The sequence below is a fragment of the Egretta garzetta genome, unplaced genomic scaffold (assembly GCF_000687185.1).
Source record: "Egretta garzetta isolate BGI_Z169 unplaced genomic scaffold, ASM68718v1 scaffold27, whole genome shotgun sequence".
Lineage (NCBI taxonomy): Eukaryota > Metazoa > Chordata > Aves > Pelecaniformes > Ardeidae > Egretta > Egretta garzetta.
The window spans coordinates 1156829-1183084 of NW_009260400.1; the positions used below are offsets into that span (position 1 = coordinate 1156829).

The window sequence follows — 26256 nt, forward strand, 5'->3', positions numbered from 1 at the left end:
CTTCTTTCCTTTCAATTCTATTTTTCTATATGGAGAAAAGCAGGTAAATGAAATGTGCTGTGCTGGGACAGTGCCTGGGCTCTTGCAGCAGAGAATGACTTGCCTCCTTTGGGGCTCCCTCCCCAAATATTAAGGTGCTTATATGCCATCGTCTGCACTCTTCCTATTGTCAGCTGCGAAATGTCTGAGCTACTCAGAAGGGGAGACACAGGAACGGTGGCATAGCATCCCCAAAAAGTTGCCTCTTTTAAACAAGGTTACCTGTGTGAAGGGGGGTGTGGGGGTGTGTGTCTCACCACAAAAGCAGCTGAGCAAGAAATCAAGAAACAGACAGTGAAATGTGTGGGTTTTGGTGTGTAAAAAGATGGAGGAAGCCACCTCCACTGACCCCGTATGGGAGACGGCTCAATTATCCTTGCAGTTGGTACAGTGTGGCAAATTATTTTCCTTTGTCTGAAGTGGGTGGGAGACAGAGTTCAACTAAGCTCCATAAATTAAGGTATGGAAAAATGACTGAGCCACTGTAATTAATAATTAGCTGTAGGTCTCTTCTAGCAGGATTTGCTGTGAGATCTGTTGGCAGCATCTGGAGTTGGCATTTCATTTACATTGAAGTCCGAGAGCTTGTGTGCCTTGTTAATGCAACACGCAAATAAAGGCACGCACTGCTAGAGAGTTCCTTAGCAAGGGTGGAGTACAGCCGGAGGAGAAAAATGGAAACCTTTTGTCTCTGGTGTATCCTCAGCACACCGGGCTCGTGCCCCAAGTCTGAAAAGTTTAAACCTTGGGTTTATTACACAATAGGAGAAATAAGCTGAAAAAAGGATAAAGTGTTTTATTATAACCTATCATTTGTTGCAGCAGAGATTTTTTGCCTTTCTCTCTGAGCTTTATAATGTCTAACATACTTTAAAATATAAATTGTATAATTGTAACAGGCATATTCTAGACTTCTGTTCTTTATTTTAATGTTCTGTAATTAATAATGCATAGGTAATTTAAATAATTAACTTTGTGAAATGTATCAGTAATGTAGTAAGGCAACACCATTTCTAAAGACCACGGCATGTTTAAATTGAGGATTTAAAGGTATCATGACACATACCAACTCCTCCAAATTGCTTGCTTTCACTGTCGGTAAAATATTTATATTTATTCCAAGGGATTCACTGCCCTGTTGAAAATACCTATTAGGTGAACAAAGTAGCTATGATTTATTTACAAATATTTAGGAAGAATGGGATAGCTGCTTCAGGCTTGTTTTTCTGACTCAGAGGGGTGATTTTGCCAAATCATCTCATGTTGTTTAAGAGGGCTGAACTTCAAATTTGCTCTTTTTCTTGAAATTTGAGTATGTATTTAAAAAAAAAAAAACAAAAACAAAAACCCAAACAAAAAAAAAAGCCACCCACAAAACAACTTATATTCTTCACAATAAAATGCATGTAATGTTGGCTTGCTCTTTGTAGCGTTAACTGGCCACTATCAGCGAAATAAAGTCAATTTAACTTTGGAAAGGTTTTCTTTCTCTGTGTAGGTTTTTCTTGGAGACTTCAAATTGCCATAGAAATGTTATGGGGAAACCCCGTTGTGGAGGTGCAGCGCTAAGGAAAGCACCTATGCTGGGGTTTAGGGTTTGCATCCTGCTTTACCTTGGGTATTGCATTTACCGTGCTGACAGGATTTCGATGTCTCTGAACCAGGCGTTGTCCCTTCAAGGCGGTGAGCATTTGCTGCATGCATCACTGTGTGTCTGAAATACAGATGGAGGCTGGAAAGATTTTTTGCTGGCTTTTTTTTTTTTTTTCCTCTCTTTAACTAAACCGGAAAGATAACTCTAATGCTCCTGAGGAGTGTTCAGGAAGGCGGTGCATGGGCTTTCTGCTATGGGATGGGGGCACACCAGCCGAAATCCTTCAGCCTGAGTCAGCCCCAGAACAGGGGGAGTGTCAGGCTCAACACTGCTAGGCTTGCTACTTGCATCCAGAGGAGGTAAAGAGAACCAGGGTTTTTTTTCATTACTTTTTTTTTTTTTTTTACATACAGTTAAAGGCATTTAACTGTTTTTATACATCCGAAATTGTGAAGGAAGAGATGGGCAAATACCAATAATGTGCTTTCTTTCCAAAAAAGCCTGAGAACACCCCTGTTTCTTGCAAACAGGAAGGCTGCGTGCTCCCAACCAGACAGACGGAAGGATAAAGCGCTTACAGGGGTGGGGGGAGACTGAGGGATTGCACTAAAATCTGCTGAGGTGGTGGAGGGCGGGCTGGGTGTTAATGACTAGCAGGTTTGTTTGATATTTTGTCCCTCTTGCTGGTGTTCCATGACAAATGTGCCATTTTGGGCTGGGCAATACTTCATCGACTGATAGGGATGGCAGTTTGGCTTTCGGATGTGAGCAGTATATCGGGAGAAATTAATTTTCTGCCGCTAGGTTAAATGTGTCATTTTATCTGCCTGTATGTTGACGCTAATGTACAATTAGTCCAGCGACAGAGACTGCAAGCTTGTCGGTTTGCCTCCTTTATGCCTTGTTCTTTTCTTTTCATACTCCTTTATTAGCTAGTGTTTTCTGTGGTATTCAGAGAGAAGCCTATCCTCCTGTAACAGGGCTGGACACTCCTCTTCCCTCGGCTTTATCAATTTTTCCTGCGGTGCTGACAGATTTCCAGTGGCTGGTTTCTCAGCTTACACCATCTCGGGAGACTCCTCACCAGCTCTCGGTACAGTAAATTGAGGTGTGGTCTGCAGTGGCGACTGCATGCTTCGTCCCTGCCCCTGCCATACAAGGAGGTGACACGGGCAGAAATTCAATGTACGGGTTTTATTTGTCACTGCGTTATTGGAGTGTGGTTTCCTCTTAGAGGGGGAAGAACGCTCAGCTACTTCTCGAGAAAATGTGGAGTAACCACGATGCTAAAATGGCAGCGAAAGAAATAAGAAAATGGCGTCATCAGTGAAATTAGTTTCGATGGCTTGATTTGAGGTTGTCCTGCCTGATGTGAGGATGTTTTCAGCAAGAGGTATTACATTACAGGCTTAGTTACGACTGTACAATGGAGATTTAAAATAATTTAAATCTGTATTTTTCTTCTCAGTATTCCCTTAAAAAGTGTGATACCAGAGAGGCGGATGTAATAGCTTATTCCAGTGGATGATCAGAAATTATCTTTGTTTGCATGCTATAAATATTTTTAATATAGTGTTGCATTGTGAATCTCAAGCCCATTGGAATTACCTCATAATTGAATTTATTTCAGCTAAGCTCCAAAAAAGAGGCAAAGCCCTTAGTTTTGCTTTGATTGTGAATCTCTTGATGTGTTTATGATTTTTGTCGGGTTGTATTTTTTTTAATCGGGATGCTAACACAAGGACACTTATAGCGCAGGAGAGAGATTGTACCCACCCGTCATGGTGCTGGGCAGAGCCCTACGCCAAGGTCATCCTTCTGCATTTAAAAATCTTGAGAAAAACAGATAGCCGTGTATTTGGAAATTTGACGAACAAGCTCAGATTTCAGACTGTGTGGTTCGTTCACTCCGCTTTCTGCTGATGATGTTGCTGATGCTGAAACACCGGTGCCAAAGGAGGTGGGCTTCCTGCAGGTCCTGCTGGCCTGATCTGTGTGAAGACCTTCTCGAGAAGTTGTCTTCCAAGTGAGGTGATGTTGCATTTAATTGCCTTTGTGACATTTTGGTTTCTTTATTAAGACAAATGGAAATGCTGGCGGAGATGCTTTCAGGTGTGATTACCAGCGTTAGCCAGCTGAACGAGCTCCTTCTGGTGGCTCTTGAGTAATGTTTCCTACTGCCATAATGGGCTGGCAACAGCCTATCCACCTCCTTTCTCTACTTCAGATATATATATATTTTTTTTTTAATTGTTTTTCTTCCTTCTGTTCTTTGCATGACCTCTAAGCAACTTAGGGTTATTCAAGACTTTCCGTTCTGTCATTGCACAGATTTCCTTGGTGCTTTGTAGCTTGGTAGGACCTGGGGTTCTTGTTGAAGAGCTTCCAGTTGTACCGTAGGGAGAAGGAAAATGAGTATATGCCTGGGGAGGAAGAGAGGATCACTAGAGAAGGTAGCACTGTTGCTTACACTATTTTTGTGTTGCATTAACAATTGCTGTCAAAAATGATCTGTGCGGTGGAGGCTGATAATTGTATGTGGAAGAGAACCTGATTCTGAGCAATTTCGCTGTAAAATTTTAGATTTAAAAAGGTATTATCTTGGGTTTATGCCCTTAAAGTGTTTGGTACTTTGAAAAAAGCCTATTAAACTCATTTCTAGCAGCATTCCCATGCGCTGTGAAGCCCAACATGACATGGCAAAGATTTTTAGAGCCCAAGAATGAGACGCCAATCTGTGTAATTGAAGTCATTTTGGTTTCACTCTGATGAAGGGGAAAGACACAACAAATAGTGTGGATAATTACTGAATTTTAATGATTAGCTACACTGTATGAGTAAGATATAAATTGCATATATTGCGATGGTTGATATACTTTGGTCTTTTTTTCGAACCGAGTGTCCTAATTCACTCAGTTTAATCATTACACTTGGGTTTGTTAAATCTCGCAAATTTCTCTGACATTTTTTGTAAAACCTTTAAATGCATAGGAACACTGCAATGAATTTCCATGCTATGTTAAAAGTTAAGCCACTTGCAAGTACAATTTTAAGTGAAATATCGAGATCCCATAGCACATGAAAGCCTGAACTCACTGAGCACCCTACGTTGAATTGGGAGAAACTAAAATTGAGCAGACGCATGTTTCGTGCCAGCAACTACGATCTCTGTTTATACGCAGAACAAGCAGTGCCGTGTAGCAGTGTGTTCAATTTTGGGGCTGCTGTGTGAGTGCCTGGCACAATATTCCAGCAGGAAATCCAAGCAGTGGTATTTTTCTAGATGTTTCCAGTGTGATAGAGCTGTGCTCCCTCTATGTTTCATAGTAAATGTTGCTTACATTTGCTGCCAACACCTTGTGCTCTCCTTGATGGCCACACGCTGCAAATGCGTTTTGGAGGACTGCATTTGGGTGTGGGATGTGATGGTGCGCCTCAGTGCTGGGGGATGGTTTGATAGGAACTGATGGTTTGATATTAGCCTTCTGCACTTAATGGACGGTCTTCTGGCTGAAGCAGGAGCTAAGAGGTATTTGGATTTCTTCCCTCCAAGCGTCTATGTCTAAGGGGCACATTTCCAGTCTTCACTTGCCAGATCCAAATGGTCCCAGCAAGAGTCAAAGAGCACGCACCATCTGCCCCTGCTTCTGTTAGGAGCTGATCTGTGATTTCCTGAGGAGCACTTCTTTTGGCAGTTCGAGTTTCTTGTGTCACGGCTAGAGGGAATAATGATATTTATCCAACACAGCAAAATCCAATGTTCCTGGATACGGTCTGAAGATTACTGTGAAAACTGCATGAGTTTCACAGATCAAACAGTCTAAACCAGCAAAGTAACACCAAAAAAAGGACTAGATTTTTGCATTGCCAGCACTAACCTACGCCAGAGAGCACTTTGTAAATATTTGCCTAAGGCTCGCTCTGCAACCCAGATTAAAGGCTGTATTCAAAACCAAGCCTTGCATCAACAACGCGCTGATGGTGGGGCAGGGAAGCCCCACTTCCCCACAAGTTCCTGACCCAGAACTTGTCTCCAGTGAAGGTCACTGCTGTGCATCTTCCACAATGCACACAACCTATCGAAGAAGGCTGGCAAGCAAATGGCGATGCCCCCTCTTCGTTCTGCAGTGTGCGCTGCCGCCTGACGAGTGTGCGCAGCAAGTTGTGCGCGTTGCCAACGCACACACGCATTGCCAACATGTGCGTTGACTCTTGCTGCTGCCGGAGTGAGGTCCACGTTGCTGCTCCTCTGTCATGAAAGGAGACAGTATTGCAAGCTCTGCAAAATTTGGTTTTTGCTGGAGCAGAAAGCTGCTTTTAAAAATGTGAAATAATCTTTAAAATCATTGCTATTCACGCAGTGGAGCAGAGGCTAGGCTGGGGTTCGTGTATTTTAATGACTTACTGCCACTGAAGTGCTATCTGCTTGCAGGGTGGGGAAGAGCTCTCCTACCTTGGCTTTCAAACAAATTCAATGTGAGTATTAGCTACAGGTGTGGAGCACAGTCACGGTGCATGGGGGACATGGTTCGAGACCCCTGTGAAGGCAGGTAGTGGAGCAGCAAATCTTCCCCAAGCCCAGTGTTTGACTGTGTTAGCACAGTTTTGCGTTACAGCTATTAGTCTGCATGTTTTTCCCTCTTAAGTTTCAACAGGGCCGTTGCTTTGAAAGTCTCTGCAACAGCTGGCTCTTAGCAAACTGTAAACCCTTCTGGTTTTTCCCTGCTTTTTCTCCTGTTTAGAGTCAGTGGTGAATTAGCTTTTTAGAAAAAATGTTGCAGGATCTCCCATCCTAACCCCAGTGGTAAGGAACTTTAGAAATCTGTATTGTAGGCTGACAAGCTCAGCTGTCTTAAGCTAGGAGAATCTTGTATTTTTTGTATTGCTAAATCCTGGAGTTGAACACTCTACACAGTGGTGGGACAAGCCTCGTCAGACCTTCCTTTTCAGTGGACCTTCATGTCTGTGTGCAATGATTTGTTCCTTGTCTCTCACGCAGCTTTGAAGTGATGCTGACTGGTAAATCACCCTTCCTTGGGTCCTCTTCCTCTATGAGGATCTCTGTACTTGGGCCCTCCATCTGCTTTGGCCCAGTAGCAATTTTGCCATCCAGAGTCCTCCAAGGAGGAACCAATTTCACAAATGCTCTTAGCTCATTGCATTTGGTAGCTGAGCTTGGGGCAGCTGCCTTCCTGCTTTGAAGGACGCTGTATTGCACAGGCCAAGGTGTGTAGTGAAGCTGCTTATCTGTGTGTTTTTAGCAAAAGCTGATGCTTTCTGCAAAACAAATCTTAGGAGACCTGCAGAAGCTTCCAAGAGACGCTGGTGCAAAACAAGAGTCTGAATAGAGAAAAATATTGCCCGTGCTATGCTGGCACGTCCCCATCCTCAGGAATACATTAGTTAGCCACACCATTGCTTATGGGCCCATCGGCCTATCTGTTTAAAGCCAGCCAGCAAGCATAGATGCTTGTGTCAGCATAAACACTAATTTGGATAAAAAAAGCAATAATACATAGTATGCTCTGTTATTGTGGTGGTGGGTTTCGGGTAGTTTTGCTTCATTTTCTTTTTCCAGAGAGAACGTGGCCAGGAGAGCTGTGCCAGGGTGCACCACCCTGGGAGTGTGCTTAGACCTGTGCATGTTTGCTGTAGGATTGCATTTAGCAAACTGTTTCTTAAAATTGCTAGTAGAGAGAATAAAATCAGGTGCTTCACCTGGAGCTACTGCTCCAAACCATTGCTGAAGAGTGATTTTTGTTAACCGTATAATTATCATCCCTGCTGGTCCTTTGCAGGATTCACTGGATCTACTGGAAATCCAGCACTTGGAAATATTTTAATCAAAGAGCAATTGACTTGAAATGGCCCCAGATTGTTCATTTCATTTTCTCCATTCTTTCCCTGCCAGTGAAAAAGTAAGCATTGCTGTCAACATCCAAGGCCTCAGTATACTATTTGGCAACACTCGCCTTTCTCTTGACAGCTTGAATACTAAGATCAAGTATTAAAAGTATGGCCTGGCTGATGGAAGTAATTAAGAGACTTCTATCAGCCAGGAGAGCGTTTACTAACCTCATTTACTGCAGTAAATGGCAGAGACTTTCAATCTTCTGTCAAAAAGAGACCATCAGTGCATGGATGCCCTTTCGTACCGATAATGAATTAGTTACTGGAACACTTTCTTGCTGGAATTCAGGCTGGAGCAAGGCAGGTGCCAGTTCCTGTGCCATCAGCCTGTGTCAGGCAGTGGTTGCCCAAGATGAGAAATGACAGTGGAGCAAGGAGCGGGGCAAGAATAGGAAAGTGGCATGGCCTCCTGGGGGTCCTGCCCCTCCAGCAGTGGGGCCACTTCTGCAAACTGTCCTTGAGCGAGGCAGAGTGGGGCTGGATTTCAGCAGAGAGGGGAGAACCTGAGAAGGTCAGACTGGAATCCAAGGGGCAAGAGATCCAAGAGGAACCAGAATGTGCTGGGGAAAGATGCTGAGAGCCAGTAGATGTGCAAGAATAAGTGGGACTTAAGGGAACCTGAAGGTGGGAGAGTGGGTGTATTTCTATGCCCGTGTCCCTGTTTTGCAAACACTGTCTCATCAGATACTGTACAAATCATGTGTAGGAAACATTCAGCAGCGAGTGTTGCAGAGAACCTGTGACGGGGAAGAGTTGTGCTGCTTCCCTTCCAAACTAGACACAGGAAGTATGTGTGGGAGTCCCACAGTAATGGAGAGGAAAATTAAATGCCACTCACTAAAGCAGTACAGCATGATGTGACATTAGGGCTCTGAGCTTTTTGCATCAACCTGCCTTGGGGAAATAAGATAAATTTTCATTTTCAAGCAAAATCCAGGCTATGTTGGGACCCCTGCAATGGCAGAGCTTGTGCACGGAGAGCTACAAGGTGAGGATTTCACCTCTGAGGTTTTAGCGATGCTCGTGTTAGCTTTTGCCATCTGCCGCTGTGAAAAATAGCCCTTTGTCTCCTAACAATATCTCTGTTCTCCTCCCGCTTCTCTCTCTGGATACCAAATACGAAGCAGTGTCTCGTTGCTCATTGTACAATCGGTAGCATCTCCCCTGAGAGGGCAGCTCCTGCGATAGGGGTCGTGTACTCCCTGTGCATGCTGAACGCCGTATCTCCGTATCCTTGTTACAGTCTGCAAGCATTCGTGGCAAAGTCAAACCTTGCCTCTGGGATTGCAGAAAGCTTTCAGGGCAGATGTAACTCGGCGAGCACAACCAGCACTGTTCAAGGCCCAGAGTTAAGAGATACGTGAACCCTTAAAATGGTTATGTGCCCTGGATTTTCGAGTACCAAAATTCTCTAGCGTAAAGCACATCTCTTCCATCTTTCTGCCCATCCTTGTTCCAGAGAGCTCTGCTTTTTCGTATAGCAGGTGGACATCTGTGTGCATGTATATACATCCATGAAATCTAAATGTCCGGTGACCTAAGCATAGTGTACCACTAGGTGGCAATGCAATAAACCTGGGGAATAAATACTGTTACAGCAGCCGGACACTTCGTTCTTTCTTAACGTGTGAAATTTTGGCCACCAAAGCCTGAAGCGACACCCCCAGGAGCTCTCGTTTGGCCTAACTAAGCAGAAGCAGTCTTGTGAGCAGTAGCGGGAGCCCCGGCATCAGCTACTGAAACTCCCTCTTCTGAGGTTTAACAATTAGCCTGTAATTAACTGAAGCAGCAATTGTCATGCTACAGTCATAATGTTTAGCACAAGGCAGAGGGCAACCTTTTTAAAATGTACCTCTCCTCAGTGAGGCATTACAGATATTACTTGGAATGTGTGAGGATTTTTATTTGCTAAAGGAGTAGTTTTTGAGATTGAAAAAGACAATTATCATCCCCTAATTGGCATTCCATGTAATGCAATCCCTTAAACGGACCTAGTGAACTCTCTGGGAGCTGGGAGGTTTCATTAAGATACTCAGCCTGATTTACTGACTTCAAGGGAAGTTTGAGCACATCTTAAATTGCTGCTTCCCATCGTTGCTGTGTGCCTTTCTAGGCAGGTACCTGCTCAGCTCTGGGCACACATCCCTCCAAGGAGAGAGGGGAGGATGGAGGGTGGTAAGGTCGGACTTGTATCTCTCGGGGCTTTCAGGAGTCCAGTGCTCACAGACCAAGCAGGGAGCCAGGGCTCCCAGGACCTCTGCAAGCTGCAGTGCCTGGCTCGGTGCGCTCGGCACCTTCCATCACATCCAGATAGCTGTAGGTCTGCGTCTCAGAGAGGGTGGGCTCTTTTTCACATGTAAAATCAGCAGCGTTGTTGTTCTCTGCAGTATCAGATACCTACCATCAGAAATGTGGCTCACGTGTTGGGTGTGTGCTTTGAAGGTCTAGAAGCACTGCTTGTTATCAGTCCAGGTAATTTTTCTTCGATTTAGATTGGAGGCAAGAGAATAAAAAAAAAAAAACCAGAACACCCACCCAGAACGTGTTGCCCTTCCAAAGTCCTTCCACCCATGCAGACATAGACGAACCATACAAAGCCGCATCTTCATCCCTCCCCACCTCTCCTGCATGGAGCTGAGATTGCGTCTTGGCCCAGTTAGGTGACTGCGGCAGCCCTTGCCTTGTTGACAGCTGCTGTAATAGCTGGTCCCCAGACGTGTGCAAGGATCTGGATTTAGCGTCTTTAGAAGTGGTCGCTCTGTTCCGTATGTGTATCCCTGTTTCTGCAGGGACCACATCGCACGTCTGTCTCGGAGGATGGTGGTTCGTTCTCTACCTGGAATACAGAAAGGGGTCACATTCCTATTTCCAGCTGAAGGGGGTCAGGCTGTCCCATACCTCAAATGCTTGCTCTACATATTTCGGAAAGAAAGGGTGCAATGCCCTTTATTTCACACACCAGTGCTGGGTAGCAGGAAGGCAGACAGCACACCTACGCGGCAGAGTTTCCTGCCAGATTTCTTCAGTTTGGGGAGATTTCAAACCCTCCTCACCTCCCAGAGCTAAGTAGCAAACTGTGATACCTGTGGCTGTGTGTAGTACTGCTGCAGGACTGTTTCTAAGACCTACTGTAAATATTTTTTTTTTTTTTCCCCCCAAAGGTCCAAATCCTTATGACAGCGAGTTTCTGTCCTGCCATGGGATCCATGCTCCTCTGGAGATCCTGAGCTCTGCCTAGGTTGCATGGATCAATACCGATATTGTCAGATTGTTGGGGCAGGAACCACTTATTTGTAGGAAGATGTGGGTAAGGAAAGGCACAAAAGCCTCCTCATTCTTGACACGTTCGGTCAGACGCTGCTGCAATTGTGTATCCTCGTTGTAAAAGCATAAAGCATGGTACATTGAATTCCCACTCCCTGAGTTTGTTAGCGGCTCTTAATTTTAGAGCTGTGGAGTGAGCATACAGACTCTTAAGGTATTAGCACTTAATGGAGTTGATAATGTTATAGTTGATTACTTCAGAGGGAGACAAAGGCTTTTTTTTTTTTTTATGATTTGAATAATGATTAAGTTTAAGACTGGGAGTACAAATCCACTTGGTTTGTTTAATTGGTGATATAACAGTGAAAGTGTAAAATAAAGATATTCAAGTTGTAATAAACATTTCCTGTTTGTTATCTCTGTGTGTTACTGCAGTTTACCCTATGGCTATTTGTTTAAAATTCAAATTATTGTATGTTTTGTAGTAGGGGTCACAAAAGTAACCTTTGGGATAAGGAGCTAACAGCTCATCTCCATCAATCTGCTTGCGTCTACCTGACTTTGAGATTTACTGATATACTGAAAATTAAAAATACAACTCATATATATTATTTTTTTACCCACCTCCGCCTGTATGCATGCAGAGAGGCTGTGCGGTAAACTTTTTGTGTATGCTTTCCAACTATTTAGTTAGTTCTATTCTTCCTCAACTGACTTATTTTTAAGGTTCTTTTTTACAGTTCTCATCGGACCTCCAAGAGCTCCACTCCTGCCTGAAGCTGCCAAGTCAAAACCTTTTTTATTTATTTTTTTTTTCCCCCCAACATACTCAAGTCCAACAATCTTATCTTGGCTTATCACTCCTACCAGCTTTCATCCTAGCTCCCTCAAATGGAGAGCAAGAGGAAGCAGTTGCTGGGACACAGAGATAAAAGAGAATAGAAGCAGGACATTTCACTAGGATTTAATGCATATTAAAACAGGGGATTAATGCCTTTTCATTTTCACATTGCTCTGTATGGGCATCTTGCTGTAGCTCTGGTAAAGTAAAGTGACCTTTAAACTTCTCAGGAGTGGATTGGGGAGAGTGTTCCGAGCACTTCTCAGAGCTGAAAGAGCAGAATACTACAATATGTATCTATGTTAGCGCAAGGACGACTTTTTGACTGAAGCTCTGTTTCTCCTTTTTCTTCAGGGGTTCCTGAAGAATGAAAAAGATAATGCATTGCTGTCGGCCATCGAGGAGTCTAGGAAGAGGGTAAGTTGGAAGCAAGCACCATTTTTTTCCTTAAAAAAAAGGGGGGGGGAGATCCCTAAGGAATTAATAAATTAGATATTTAATAAACTAGTGGAATTTAAAAGGACTGTGAAAATATAGAAAAACTAGACATTAGGAAATACTTGCAGAGAATTTCCGGAAGAAATACTTGTCAGTTGTATTTCAACTGCAGTATTTTGTGGGATCAGGGGGCTCACCGTATTAAATCTGTTTGAGCAGAGAAGCTGTGGTTCGTAAGGCACAGCACACTCACTCCAACCCTTTCAGCACAGATACTGCCTTTTCTAGAGGTGATAACTGCCTAGGATGTGGGCTTTATTTCCTTTTTTTGCTCTGAGAAACACCTTGTGCACTGACTTCCCGTACAGCGATGATACTCAATGTATTTATCATAGCTGTTTCTCCGGGTTACAGAGTTGAAGCACATGCAACCACATCCAGGCCTGTGCAGCAAAAGCGCTGCAAGGTTTAATTCTTGTGTCTGTACAAGAGCCAGAACACCATACTGCATCACATTGTCCAAAGGAAATCTCTTGTATAAGAAGAAAAAAAAAAAGGGTTTTTTTTTTAAGCAGTACAAGGGAAAACGCTACAATAAGAAAGTAAGAGTTGTCATTTAGGCTCAGGGCTTGCTGAGCCCAGCTTTATTCTCTTGAAAGGGACCAGTACTTAGATAGCCTGTAAGGAAAAAAAAGGCAGAGTTAGCCTTCCCCCATTCATCTCCTGTCTCTTCACCTCCAAGCAAGCAGTTTTGAAGATTTATCCGAGCTGGAAGTTGTTTTCCTATGTGAAATTCATCTGATCCTGTTTCTGAATCTATTTATGCTTTTGGTATCTGTCACGTTCTGGGGCAGTGATTTCCACAACTGAATTATGCAGTGTGGAAAAATGCTTCCCGTTGTTTGTCTTAAAACAGTTGCTTGGAAATGTCATTGCATGCTTCCTGGTGCTTGTGTTACGATTGTTTCCCTCCGTGTACACTTAGGCTCAGTTCTCAACCTGATGCCCCTGTGTTTCTTTCAAATTATAAGAAATGGTACTTAAGCATTATTAAATTATTTTAATTACATATAATTATACTGTAGTTACTGAAGCATATTTAAAACCCTGTTGAAGCTGTTATAGTGAAGGCAAGGATAAAGACCTATATTCTACCATGAAAGTATAAAGTGAATTTATATAATAAAACAAACACAAATCTTATGCTCTAGTTGCATGCGTGCACCATAATTAAATGCTTGCCAAATGTCACTGCCTCTTATCAATTCATTTATACTGGGGAATGTTTTGCCCCTTAATTGACAATATCCTAATAGTGGGCTGTAATGAGATGAAAAACTTACTCAGCCAACCAAGACATTTAGTTATGTACACTGCAGCATAAAGTTATGTGAAAGACAGAGAAGGTTGTGAAAGAGAAAGGCGGGGAAGATCCAATGTAGATTATTCTTGATTTAGAATTAGTGGAAATATTCTTATTTCTTGTCCCGGTATACTCAAGGCTGCTAGTTAGCATCACCCCAACAATAACAAGAAAGGTAACGAAGCATCTTCTCTGTCCTAATGCTATTGCCAAAATAAGGAATATTGAGCTATTTCCTTCTATGAGTTCTCCAGTTGGATGTGAAGACAATGTAGCACATCAGCCATTTCAAAGGTAAAAGGATGTTTCTTCTTGGGATATGATTTTTCCTATGTGCTTTCCTGAGTTACGTTCCTGATGAGAGAGACTTTCAAATTCTTTGGCACTGGTTAATTTTCCTTAATACTTTTATTTTATCCTATTTCCCATTTAAAAGAAAAACATACGGGTAAAAACCTGGAAATGAAATATGGGCAATAAACAGACAACTCTGTTAAGAATGCAGTTAAGTCAAACCTTTGTAGCCTTCAGGGAGCTGAAAAGCTAGTTGCCGTTAGAGAAGTTAGTCTCAACAAACCGTGCAGATCAGTGATGACCTGGATATTGTATCCATGCTCCTAAATGAAAGAAAGAAGCCTATTGATTTCCAGCCTGCCAAGGTCTGCGTGTGTTGCAGTACCATGGAAGAGATGCAGATTCCCTGTTTTACTAGCTGGGTATGTGAGAGTTGTCTTAATGATGCACACATCTATGTTCTGAATCCCCTAGTACCTGAACAAAAAGTCTGTTAAAATAATATGCAGCACATCGTTAGTTTTTGAGGGCTGACCTGGTTCATTTATCTAGTTGCTATTTTCTGTGTCATTCTTGAGCTGGTCTATTAATAGAAGAGCTAGGCTGTTTGGTGTTACTATATGTTCCTTAGCTCTTGTTCTTCTTCACCCCCAGACTTTTGCTATGGCTGAGGAGTATCACCGAGAATCAATGCTGGTTGAATGGGAACAGGTGAAACAAAGGATTCTTCATACTCTGCTTGCATCAGGGGAGGATGCTCTCGATTTCACCCAGGAAAATGAGGTAACTGTCTTTCTAAACACTGCATGTATGCAGCTGGTGCTCCAGCACTGCTGAAACCACCTCTGGATTATTCTGTAGCTACAGCTGTGTGAAAATGAGAAATAGCCAATCTGTAGTTAATTCCAAGATGGCCATGACTAGCAAAATGCATTGTCCAGTAAAGTATCAAACATTTTATGATTGTTTTCGTTGACTGCTGGGTACAGGCACTGGAGCTCCTATTGCTGAAGCTATGTTTTAAGCAACATACGTGCAGACTGGAAATGTGAAGTCACTCTAATGCATATTACATCAACACACCCAGGGGACAGAAAACACATTGAGGTGAACTTCCCCTGCGGGAAACCTTTGCAATGCTGGTGAAACCAGACAATTTCTCAGGTGTAACAATGCTCAAACATAGGTCTTAGTGTGTCTCTGTCCCTTGTCACTGTGTCCTAGCCAGGACTTACGGCTTTTCTTGGGAGGCTGATGAAGTCTTTCAGGTTTCTTAGCAAAACCAGGTGAATATTCAACAACAAAAAAAGAGCAAGTATGCTTTCCTCTTTACTTTGCTTTATCATGGAATGCAGATTCAAGTTTTGTGCCTTTAAGACCTCTAGTGTTCAGCAATTCAAGTGACTGAATCCTTTGGGCAAGATGGACCCCATGTTTAACATGGAAAGGCATTGACTTGCAACTTAAAACATTCCTTATCCTATTACAGCTTAAAACTTTACAGTGTATTCTCATAAAGAGAACGCTCCAGTTACTTGAGTAAAGCAGAGTTACATGCAGAGTTGTAGGAACTCCACCCCTCTGAGCTAGAGGCATCAGACATCAGCTGAGATCCCTGGAGCGCAAAGTCACATCACGTCCCCTGCATGATGCTCCATGAAAGCTGTAACCTTGAGAGGAGAGGTGATAGGGGGTGGGGGAATGCAAGTTGCTGTGCTTTCAGACTGGAAAACAGGCACAGGTTTTTACAGCCATGCTCCTTCCCCCACACACACGCTTTTTGGTTTTGGTTGGTTAGGTTTTGTTTTTAAATAAATTCTTGTTCATTGGAGTGACTTACACAGCTGCAAAGTGCATTAAAATAAAAAAAAAAGCCCTTGGTGTTAATGGGGTATGACCTGTATAGGGATTTGGAAATAATTAAAGTTGTTAATGAAATGTCCCTTTCTGATTACTGTTCTTTTAAATATAGGTTAATCCCAGTTAGCATACATCTTTTTATAGAAGTTATCTTCCCCAGAAAGTATTTTACTGATACTTTACTGTGACTTCTCAGAAGGTTGTCCAGCTTTCTAATATTAGAAATGCTAAATAATGCAGGCTGAATTTATTTAGAACTAGGAACAGCTATCCCATTATTTTAGGGTATGAGTCTGAAGCTATTCTGATACCTTCTAACATCTTTGATTTGTGTGTGAGTTACTGGTGTGGGGTTTTCCTTTCAAAGTGTAGCTATTGACTGCTAGGAGAAGCAATTTAATAACCTACTCTGAAAAGGTAAAACCCCTTTTTCTGATGTTTCAGTGTGAAATGGACGCTACCCCCAGCCCATGGCACTCGCAATGCCAAGCATCAGATTGGAGGGGGTGGGAACCCTCTAATGTTTTTCGTGAATGAGTTTAAAGACTCAGTATACGCTATCGCTCAGTAATACTCCACTCTCTGTTTCAAAGCACTCGTAGTATCCGTTTGTCATTTCAAGAGCATTTAAAATCCTTGATATATTCTAGTCTTAGCCTGAAGAAGTCAAAGGTCTGAGAGGTTTGAAGTGCATCTACTGTGTTAAAAGCCTGTTATCTAACCTCCCCACAGCAGGTTGTTCTTCTAAAGCCTTGTTCCAGTCAAATAAGTTTTTTGTGTGTGTGTGACACAAACAGACACAGCCTGTGGAATATAGTAGAGGTTTAATTGATATCCTCTGGAGATGGAGAATCAACTGAAAAGGCACAGATCCAAAGGCAGCAGGGGGCCGGTCTGCCTGTGAGCCAATTCGCAAGCTTTGGGCAAGCTAATTTGGGCAGAGTGAAATACCAACACGTTATTCATGGAAATAAGACCAATTAACAGGCAAAGCTCATGATTCAAAGAAGCTAGCACAGGACTTGCCATTAGGGTTTTCTGCTCCCCCTTGTCTTCCAGCCTGGCCGCCTTCACCTAAGTGAAAAACAGAGCTAATAAAAAAAGGTGCTTCTTGGGGGGGAAAAGGGAGAGGAAGGCCTGGGTTTTGTTTTCGAGGTAGCAAACACTTATGTTCTCAAGGTGTTCGTCCTGAGTCTTGTTCCACTGGGTGCCGAGGCATTTCTTTTGTCCTCTTATTCGAGGTTTTTCTTTCTTCCACCCCCACCCCAAGCTCTTCCACTTCTGCTGTCAAGCAGCCCACTCCCGCAGTGACAGAGAGACACTGTCACGCTCTGTTTCTGTTCTGCCCCTCGGTATCATATCTTCATATCCCTTAAATCCCAAGGACTGCAAGATGCTTTCCGGTCCCCTGCTGCACCACAATATATTTTGATGGTGTTTCTCCAGCTCCGTCTCCTGCCTAGTTATTCACTGCATCTACTGGCCAAGCCATTTGGAGTGCTGACAAAATGTCTGCCCAGACTTCTGCTGAGGAATGTGCATATGCATATGAGGGTGATGAATAATGCATCTTTATATGCACATGGTTCGGTGTGCAAGTGAAGCTGAATGCTCGGCTGAGTACAAATGAAGGAGGACTCCTTTGAAAAGCAGCATCGTTAGACTAAATGAATTTAAAGATAAAAATGTGACGGCAGTGCAGTATAGCTGCAGCTTTCCCAAACGGATAATATTCAGAATAAACATTGCACTTCTGAAGAACGTTTTGGAAAGACCTAAATTCAGGGGCAGGGAGAGGCAAATGTAGTTGACAAAACCAGCACAGGCTGTTTAAGCAGTACAGGACTAGAGATGCAGAAAGATGCGTGTGCGCACTTTGCACTTCTGCAGTCCTCTGTGCGTTACCCACTTTTCTGTGCTTCCTTTTGCTGCTCCACTTAAGCTTAAGAACCTGACCTGAAAGATGATTCTCCTCATATGCGCCTAGCTGCTGTTTTCAATGCATCTTTCATAATCTTTTACTTCCTTGGAAACTTGGTAAGTTCTGACTTGCCCCTAAAGGGTATTCCCCCCTTCCCCAAATCTCCCCCTTAGCTTGTAGGGGATGCCTTTTTGAACGCTGGTTACCAGCTACAGGATTGCCCACGCAACTCTCCGCTTCTGCAGTTCAGGGTGAGGAATGGAAATGGCCTTCCCCATGCTGACTCACTGCTTTAGTTTTCCTTTTGAAATTTCTTTTTAGCACAGCCATGAGATAGTTCAGTGAGCTAGCGCTTTTTTAAAGTTTCAGTGAGCTTTTGCTTTTTTTTTTTTTTTTTTGAGTTTAATAATTCAAAGATGAAGCCAGAATGCAAGTATGAGATAGAAAAAATAGGAAATAAGCTTGCTCCCATGGCTCTTGGCATATGAAAGAAAGGCAAGACAAATTCTGGAGTTCCTGAATTCTTTCCTTGCTGAAGTGCCAAGTTGGTAGTGGGCATTTAAAGAATTCAATTCCAATGTGGCAGTTCTCAGCTGTGGCAGATTGTTTTGAAGAATATTTATTAACATAACACTGAGGGTCAAATTAAAATTGGAGAAAGGGAACTTAAACCCAAAACCCCAGAGCATGCAGTTATTAGCTTTCAGGCGTGCACTTTTGAATTCAGATCCTTACCTGTGGGTTTCAACCCATCAGTCGCACACCACGCGCTGGAGCAGCAGCCACGTGGATGCTCTTTGGTGCTGCAAAGCAGCAGCGGGAGAAAAAGGAACCAGGTTCACAAAAACAAAGCCCCAGTCCTTATGTTTCTGGTGTTTGGGCACTGGTTGAAAAGTGACAGTAATGTACCCTTCTTCACTTGCTTTAGAAGATGAAACCTCATCAGTAATTAATGACAATGTCCATAATTTAACGTTACTTTAAATAACTCTGCAATTTATCTGGCACAGCATAGGGGAAGGCTGCAAAGTGCTATTTCTGCCATCATGTCTGTTTCCCAGGAAACCTGCTTTAACAGCTTCTTTGTTCTTTAGAACAAAGAATTTGTCGCTTTTTAGGTGGGTTTAAAGGAATTTGTGGCAGATGATTTGGCACTGAAAGAAAAATGCAAATGCTTCTGAATATCAGTATCCATTAGGAGTGACTGTGAAGAGTATTTTTAGTGTAAGTTCAGCTGCAAAACGAAAAAGTGGGATTCTTTTGGGATTCTTGGTAAGGCATTTTTATACTGCCTGAGGTCTAAATGCATCTGCATTTTATAATCAGGTTGGATGTAATTTAAATTGCGCTATTACTGAGAAATTAATGCAGTGATAAACTCATTCCAGCAATTTTAAAGGACTGTCCAGGTTCATCTTTGATACCTTCATTCATTTATCTTTCACTATACCAGGGACAAATACAAATGACTATTTTTTTATTCTGTAGTCAATTGTTATATGCTATGTAGAAAGCAGTAATCACAAATATCGCAAAGTTCTTAGAGTTTCTCAGTAGAGAAACTTACCTTCACGCATAAATTCCTGGCGACCTCAGAACAGCTTATTGGCCATTGCAACTGTGTCACTTTATTGGTCTTTAAATTTACAACTGCAAAATTTTCCCTGATCAAAGCTCCTGGACTAGGAGAGCAGGTAGCCATTGTCTGTGCAAGAACAGACGGTCACGAGTGTAAAGGAAGTCCTACACCTTAGAAGATAACTGGGGTTAAACTGATAGCAAATTAAAATGACAAGCATTTGGGAATGACTGAGACAGTGCTCAGAGCATAGGCTATCAGTAACATGTCTGGAAGTTCATATGTTTATGTTACTTCATTCCAAAGTTGGGATACAATGCCCAAAAAAGTGAGATTCTTTGGAAGACCCTGTCAGCATTTTGTCCTCATTTGAAACAAGAAACTGAACAATGACGGCATCTAGAGAAAAGTCGCCCATTGCTCAGATCTTTTCCTGAAATCCATGCAAGCCTGGTCATGGCAGGGGCGTTGGTCCTGCTGTGCTGTGGCCTGACAGGTGTTGGCAACGCTGAACTCTGAAGCTGTTTAAACTGAAAGTGAAAACAATGAGTTTTTTCATTGCATTTGGGCTTTGTTGTCTGTACTGGCAGCAAGTCGGTCATATTTAACTGAACTCTTCCAGGAAAGACTAGAACATTGTCCTTAAGCAATACTTGAAGGTGATCCCATCTACACAGTAAAATGCTGACATTCTGGGTAACTGATGTAAGAAAAAAATAAAGCTATTTGATGGTATTGCTAAGGTGCCATATAACAGCTAATGAGGATGTGCAGCTAGCAGTAGCAGCCTTTGATGGTAAAAAGCTTAATTTTAAAACTCCGCAGGAGTACCTGCTCTTTCCTGGAAAAAGTTACTGCTTCCAGTTTAGAGGAATATAGAGGGACTTGAGTTATCTGATAACAAACCAAGGCACAGCAAGGCCCCTTCTCAGTGTTTACTTACAGCTGCTTTCAATGTTTAGTTTATGTGCTTTCCTGGTGAAAGTAAGCAACCGTCTTAGATCCTCATACCTACTGAAGCTAGACACCTGGAGTAAGCTGAGCAAGGTTGGTTTGTGTTACCAGACTATACCTGGGAGAGTCAAATGAGCTTTTGGGTTCAAAGTCTGAAATTCAAAGGCTATTGCTTCAGTTTCAGACCTGAAAACATGCTTGCTTTTCTGAAAGCTTATCTGTTCCTTTTTGCTTGCTCCAACTATGTCAGTTGACTTCATAATAAATATTACGCTTCTGTACTGAGCTTGTCTTCCTTTTATCTTCAGACCATCGTGGCTGTAGTGCCGCTTACAAAGCGGCTGGTATTAAAGGACTGCTTACCTCAAAGGGATCTGTCTTTAAAATTATTGCGCTTTATTTTTCAAACCCAGGACTGTCACTGCTGATGCTGAAATGAAGAGTTACATTTTTAGGAAGCAGGAAACGTCAGAGAGTATTACGTTCTTTCCCCCCAACTCATGAACATCCATGTTCAGTAGTGGCTATACTGAAAACATATCTGTGATTTGTGATGAATGCTTAAGCTTTATGCAGCATTAGAATATTATGTCAGTATTATATTTCAAGTTTTATAAAAGAGTACAAATTTTCCATGCCGTGATTCTATCCGCTGTCTCTCTAAACCGAAAATATCTCAATCTTGACACTCTCTATGGCTAGGAAGATGATTTTTTCAGGTCAGTATATTGCCAGTGTCCTCCTTCCTCCTACAACTGGCCAGCAATGGGGCACTTTTTGGCAGATAATTGAATGCTGCTGTCACATTTTGTGGCCGTGTCATGGCACTAGGACAAAACCGGAGTGTCAGCCTTGCTAGACTGCATCCATTGAGCTGGTCTGTTGAATTCTGTGTCCTTGCTGTGATGGAGACTCAGGCCAGATGCTTCACAGTGATATACTAGAGTACTGCGTCCAGCTCTGGAGCCCTCAGCACAAGAAGGACATGGAAGTGTTGGAGCGGGTCCAGAGGAGGGCCACAAAAATGATCCGAGGGCTGGAGCACCTCTCCTATGAGGACAGGCTGAGAGAGTTGGGGTTGTTCAGCCTGGAGAAGAGAAGACTGAGGGGAGACCTCATTGCGGCCTTTCAGTACTTAAAGGGAGCCTATAGGAAAGATGGGGAAAATCTTTTTAGTAGGTCCAGCGGTGACAAGACAAGGGGTAATGGTTTTAAACTAAACCAGGGTAGGTTTAGACTGGATATAAGGAAGAAATTCTTTCCAATGAGAGTGGTGAAACACTGGAACGGGTTGCCCAGAGAGGTAGTGGAGGCCCCATCCCTGGAAACATTCAAGGCCAGGTTGGATGGGGCTCTGAGCAACCTGATCTAGTTAGCGGTGTCCCTGCTCATGGCAGGGGGGTTGGACTAGATGACCTCTAGGGGTCCCTTCCAACCCAAAACATTCTATGATTTTATGATACTAACATGGCGATAAGCAACCTTTCAAGAAACAAAAGGAAAGAATTAAAATTATAAGATGCTATCGAGAGATGCTGATGTCCTAATTCTGGAGAGCTAATGGTTGGTTTGCGCACTGATTAAGGAGTATTTCTGTCACTTTAGAAAGTTTAAACTGTGTTGGGAAGATAATAGGGTATTGCAGTGAGACTATGCCTTTTACACTGTAGATAGTTCGAAACCCTGCTCTTAGTTCTGTCATGAACATGGTTTTGCTGTTATTCTTTAGGAGTAGATATACTGGCAAAATGCACTGCAGTAATTTTATACCTTCTGTCTTTTTATATGCTTCTTGTTAAACAGCCTAGCTACGTTGGTGAGTTGGGCCCTCCAGGTCGCAGCTCGTTGGACAACGTGGAGATGGCGTATGCTCGGCAGGTGAGTGGAAGTGGAAAAACATGGTCAAACATTGTTTTCTACACAGAGAGAGCCGGGGAAATGAAAGATCTGTGAGCGTAGCATGTAAGAAGATATGGCAGGCAGGTAAAACATGAAAACATCTGCCTGTGGTTAAAATCCAATTGGAAAATACAACAATTTAGCCTGACTTTTTTTAAAGTCTACTCATCTGTCTGCTACAGGATTTTTTTTTTTTGTCAGAAGGAGATCCCAAACACCGTAATGACTGTAGAAGTCATTTATGCTCGTATAGTAAGTTGAAACTCTTTTAACCTTTCCAAGAAAAAACGTTTTGTTTTTTTTTTTTTAGAATTCACGTCAATGTGTGATAGTACACAAATGAAGACTTTACATTCCCTTTATTCTCACGTGCAGAAGATCACGTTTCTGATGTGTGTGTGGAGGAAAAAAACACACTGAAGTCTTAATCCTGATGTTTGTCAAACGATATCCCATCTTAATGGCATTGTTCATGAGCAGCTTTAGTGCCTCAGCTATGAATTAGTATGTCTGGTGGCATTAGGCCCCCTCAGAAATTTTTCAGGGAAAACTGATAAACCTTTACATAACCAATTTGTTACTTTTGTTGTTTGGGATGATCTGTTTACCAGCACTGTTGGAAACAAAATGAAAGAGAAGGACTTGATTTTTCAAAATGGAATATGTAAAACTGCGTAGACAAAGCGTTGCCTAATTTGCACACAATTACTGTGATTGCATGCATTGGCTCCGACTTTGCTGAGCCAGATAGCTGCGTGTGCATCTGTTTTACTGTGTCTGCGTTCAGTTGTAGTAACTGCGAAGAGATGAATCGCAAAGTAAGGTGTGTGGTTGTGCTGATAAAGCGTACGTTTGATTTAGTGGTTGTTAATGTACATTAATTTGTTCCATCTCTACTGTAATATTCCTGTATTAAGGATTTTCCTTGTGGTGTAATTATATCCATACTTTGAGGCTGAAAGTGTTGTTTCATGATGTTTTGTGGATATGGAGAGCTCAACCTCTCTAGTAGTGCTAGTACCAGGGGTAGCTGCAGAGTCATAGTGTCTTCCCCGTGGGTGGGCTCTCATCAGGTTTATGAGCTGCGTGCAGGCTGCTCACTATGTGCCGTGGAAATGTGGTATTCGTGGCCAGGCTTCTGCCACCAAAACGCTTGGTGCAGCTGCCATGTGCTCCCGGCAAACCCTCTGGAGAAGCTGGCTTGGGGGCTGAGCTGTCCTTAACGTCACCCTGCTTGAGTGCAAAAATACCTGGGTTTCAGTGCTGGGTATGGGGCTCCTGTGGATTTCAGTGAGTAGTCAGGAGTCCTGGAGATGAGGCAGTCCATGCTGTTTCTGTTTATCATCAGCCAGGAAATGTATTTTAATTACACTGAAATGATTAATTGTTCTCCATGTCTAGTTTATACTGTTTCACAGAAACACTGCGAAGTCCACATAGGTGATTTCACTGATGCTAGATTCTGGGTGCAATCCTGAGCTCCGCATCTTGTTTGCACACTAGGCATGTCAAAGTAGTAGTGCATGCAAGAAAAAAAGAGACTGAAACTACAACAGCACTGCCTTTCTAGTATCAAGAATGATTACTTTCAGACGTAGCTGGAAGGTCTTTGGGCTGAGAGTAGAATAAACAGTAATAGAAGTAGCTAAATTAAGGCCAAGATTTAAATCCAAATGGGTGTGTGCATGCGTATGTATGTTTAAGGGCAGGTTTTGAAGGGCCAGGCTTCTGTTCTCGTTTCCCTGTGTCAGATTTCCCTGAATACTGCCACAGACCAGCAAAATACTGTTTCTTTTATGTCAGCAGGTAAGAGGCTGCCGTGCAGGGGAATATCACAGCCATCCAGTTGTCAGGTCTCATCTGAATCTTTGTCCTCCAACAATTAGCTACAGTTAGTCAAACAGGGCATTCAGCACAGGGCTTTGCCACTCAGAACCCCTGAACAGCTGGATTGCTGCCTGCCTTCAGGCAGGCCTGGGGCTTCGGAGTGTTGCGGAAGCGCGGTTGGTGCTGCTGCCCATTCCTCTTGCATTGGATTAGAAGCAGCTAACGTGGGAGGGAAGCAGAAGGGACTTGCTGGGGACACTCTGTTCTTGAAGCCTGGTTCAGATTTTGCTGCTGGGGAAATAGAGTAGTATGTATTATTAAACTTGCTTACTTTCAATATGTTTCAGATTTATATTTATAATGAGAAGATAGTGAATGGACATCTGCAGCCTAACCTGGTGGACCTTTGCGCTGCTGTTGCAGAACTGGATGATAAGGTACTTCCAGTGAGTTAACATAAGGAAATGTATTTAATCTGTTTTCAGCTGTGATTAACAGCCTGCTGACATTGGTGGAAAAATACCGATGTTGCCAAAAAAAATTGCAGGGCTCCACAGAAACCACAGAGTCAATACTGGAATTTTTTCTAGTACAGCAGGGCCCACCTGTGATGAACTTGGTCATGGTGAAAATTTCTTAACACAGTGAGAAAGAAAAAAACCTGCTTTCTCTGCAGTGTCCCATCATGAGTGATGAGCTGTCGAGGACAAAAAATTGTTTTTCATTTAAAATGGGTTCTATTGTGTTTGGTTTTCAAAATGTGGCCTCCTAATATCCTTTGAATGCATTTAGCTGTAGGGGAAGGGTCTTCAATCAGACCCTACTAGAGCTGAAGTAGGCTCCCATAGCGAAGTGTAAAGCCCCTAGGATTGACTTTAAACCAATGATCTGCCTGCTTTTCATTTTTTCCCCTATTCCTTTAATTGCATTGCCTTGATCCACCCCAAAAAACCAAATGCACAAACCTGGCCACCTTCGAGAAATACTTGGAGGAGAACACTGCCAGAGGGTCAAGTCATGGAAAAAATTTGCAAATGGGGAGAGCAAAAGGTTGTTCAGAAGCTGAGGGGCAAATGCTTCAATCAGATCTGAATTACAGATGTCCATCTTTGCTTTGAACACCTCTGGTCATTTTGCTAGGAAATGGTGAGTTTCAGTGTTCTTGCTGCTTTGAAGCATTGAGATCAAACACCTGCCCTTGCTGGAGCTAACAGTGCTGTTACTTCTCAATATTTTTCTGTTTCATCAGGGATACTCTAGTCCTGTAGACACGGATATGATCTTATCCTTATGGATGAGCAGACCTGGATGGTTTTCAACATTTTTTTCAGAGTCGAGTCTTTGTCCAAGGGATCAGTGTTCTTTAGACATTTCTCATCACAGCTGATTGCACAGCTTTCCACTGGCAAGCCAGAGCAATTTCTTACATGGAAGGCTGATGTTGTGGTATTTACTGAGTGGGATGTAAAAGCTGGAAATGGGGAAGGAGGCTGAGCACCAAGTACCCAGCCTAGGTTTAGAAATCATTGTCGATTCTGCAGGTACAATAGCCGCCATCTTGTGCAAGAATTATGCAGAGAAGCTTGGGAAATTTGAATGCTGTATGACAGAAGTGGCTTACCTTCATGACAATGTCCAGTATCTCCATTACAAATCTCAACTGACATTAGTCTTGTGTTTTTACGCTTTTCTTAAGCATCAAAACACTGTGTAGATCAAAACAGTGTTGCTTGTTCATCTCTGTACTAATCACTGTTGCATGGAATGGCTTGTTTATAGAACATCTCTGAGATGTGGGCCATGGTGAAACAAATGACTGATGTCACCCTGGTTCCGGCTAGCGATGCCTTGAAAGTCCGGACCAACATGGAAGTGCGTATGGAGTTCGTGAGGCAGGCTCTGCACTACCTAGAAGAAAGGTAAGGTGAATGCTCTGGATAGCACAGTTGAATAAAGTTCCCTAATAATGAGTCAGAATGACTTTGTAATGCACACAAACATATTAACAAGTCAGCTACCTCTTGCTGCTCACAGAAGCGTCTGTTGCCTATCTTTTCTGTTCTGTAGGGCTTAGAGCAGCCACTTGAGTATAAAACTGTTTTAGTTAAAAACTTTTGTAGTTAAAAAGGCTTTGAATCCATGGGGAGGTTGTTTAGAAGACACCAAGACCTTTTATTCTTTCTTCTATGTTGCTCTTAAATATTCTATATCTCTCATAGTGATAACTGAAGATTTTTCACTTGTGGAAGGAGATCTGTTTCCCCTCTGCAAAAAAATTCCCCTTTTCTATACTCCCTTTCTGCTTGCTGATCGCTGTCAGGAGCTAGTGCTAGGAGGACAGCAGTGGGGACGAATCTGGTGCAGCGAGTCAGGTTCTGATCATGCCATTTCTACATCGAATGTTTTTTGTAAAATTCAAGGAGGCTGAGGCTGAGACACCTAGCAATGATTTTCAGACTCTGGAAAGTGGCTT

General features: G+C 42.7%; 1 protein-coding gene across 1 annotated transcript in view; it reads left to right on the plus strand.

Annotated features, from left to right (window-relative positions):
* The window catches only part of NUP93 (nucleoporin 93), an 80633-nt gene that overhangs the window by 33622 nt on the left and 20755 nt on the right, over positions 1-26256 (plus strand). Inside the window, exons 3-7 of the mRNA XM_009643257.2 lie at positions 12003-12065; positions 14398-14526; positions 21861-21935; positions 24131-24220; positions 25563-25702. Of these exons, the coding sequence (XP_009641552.1) occupies positions 12003-12065; positions 14398-14526; positions 21861-21935; positions 24131-24220; positions 25563-25702 (497 nt within the window). The remainder of the gene's footprint in view (positions 1-12002; positions 12066-14397; positions 14527-21860; positions 21936-24130; positions 24221-25562; positions 25703-26256) is intronic.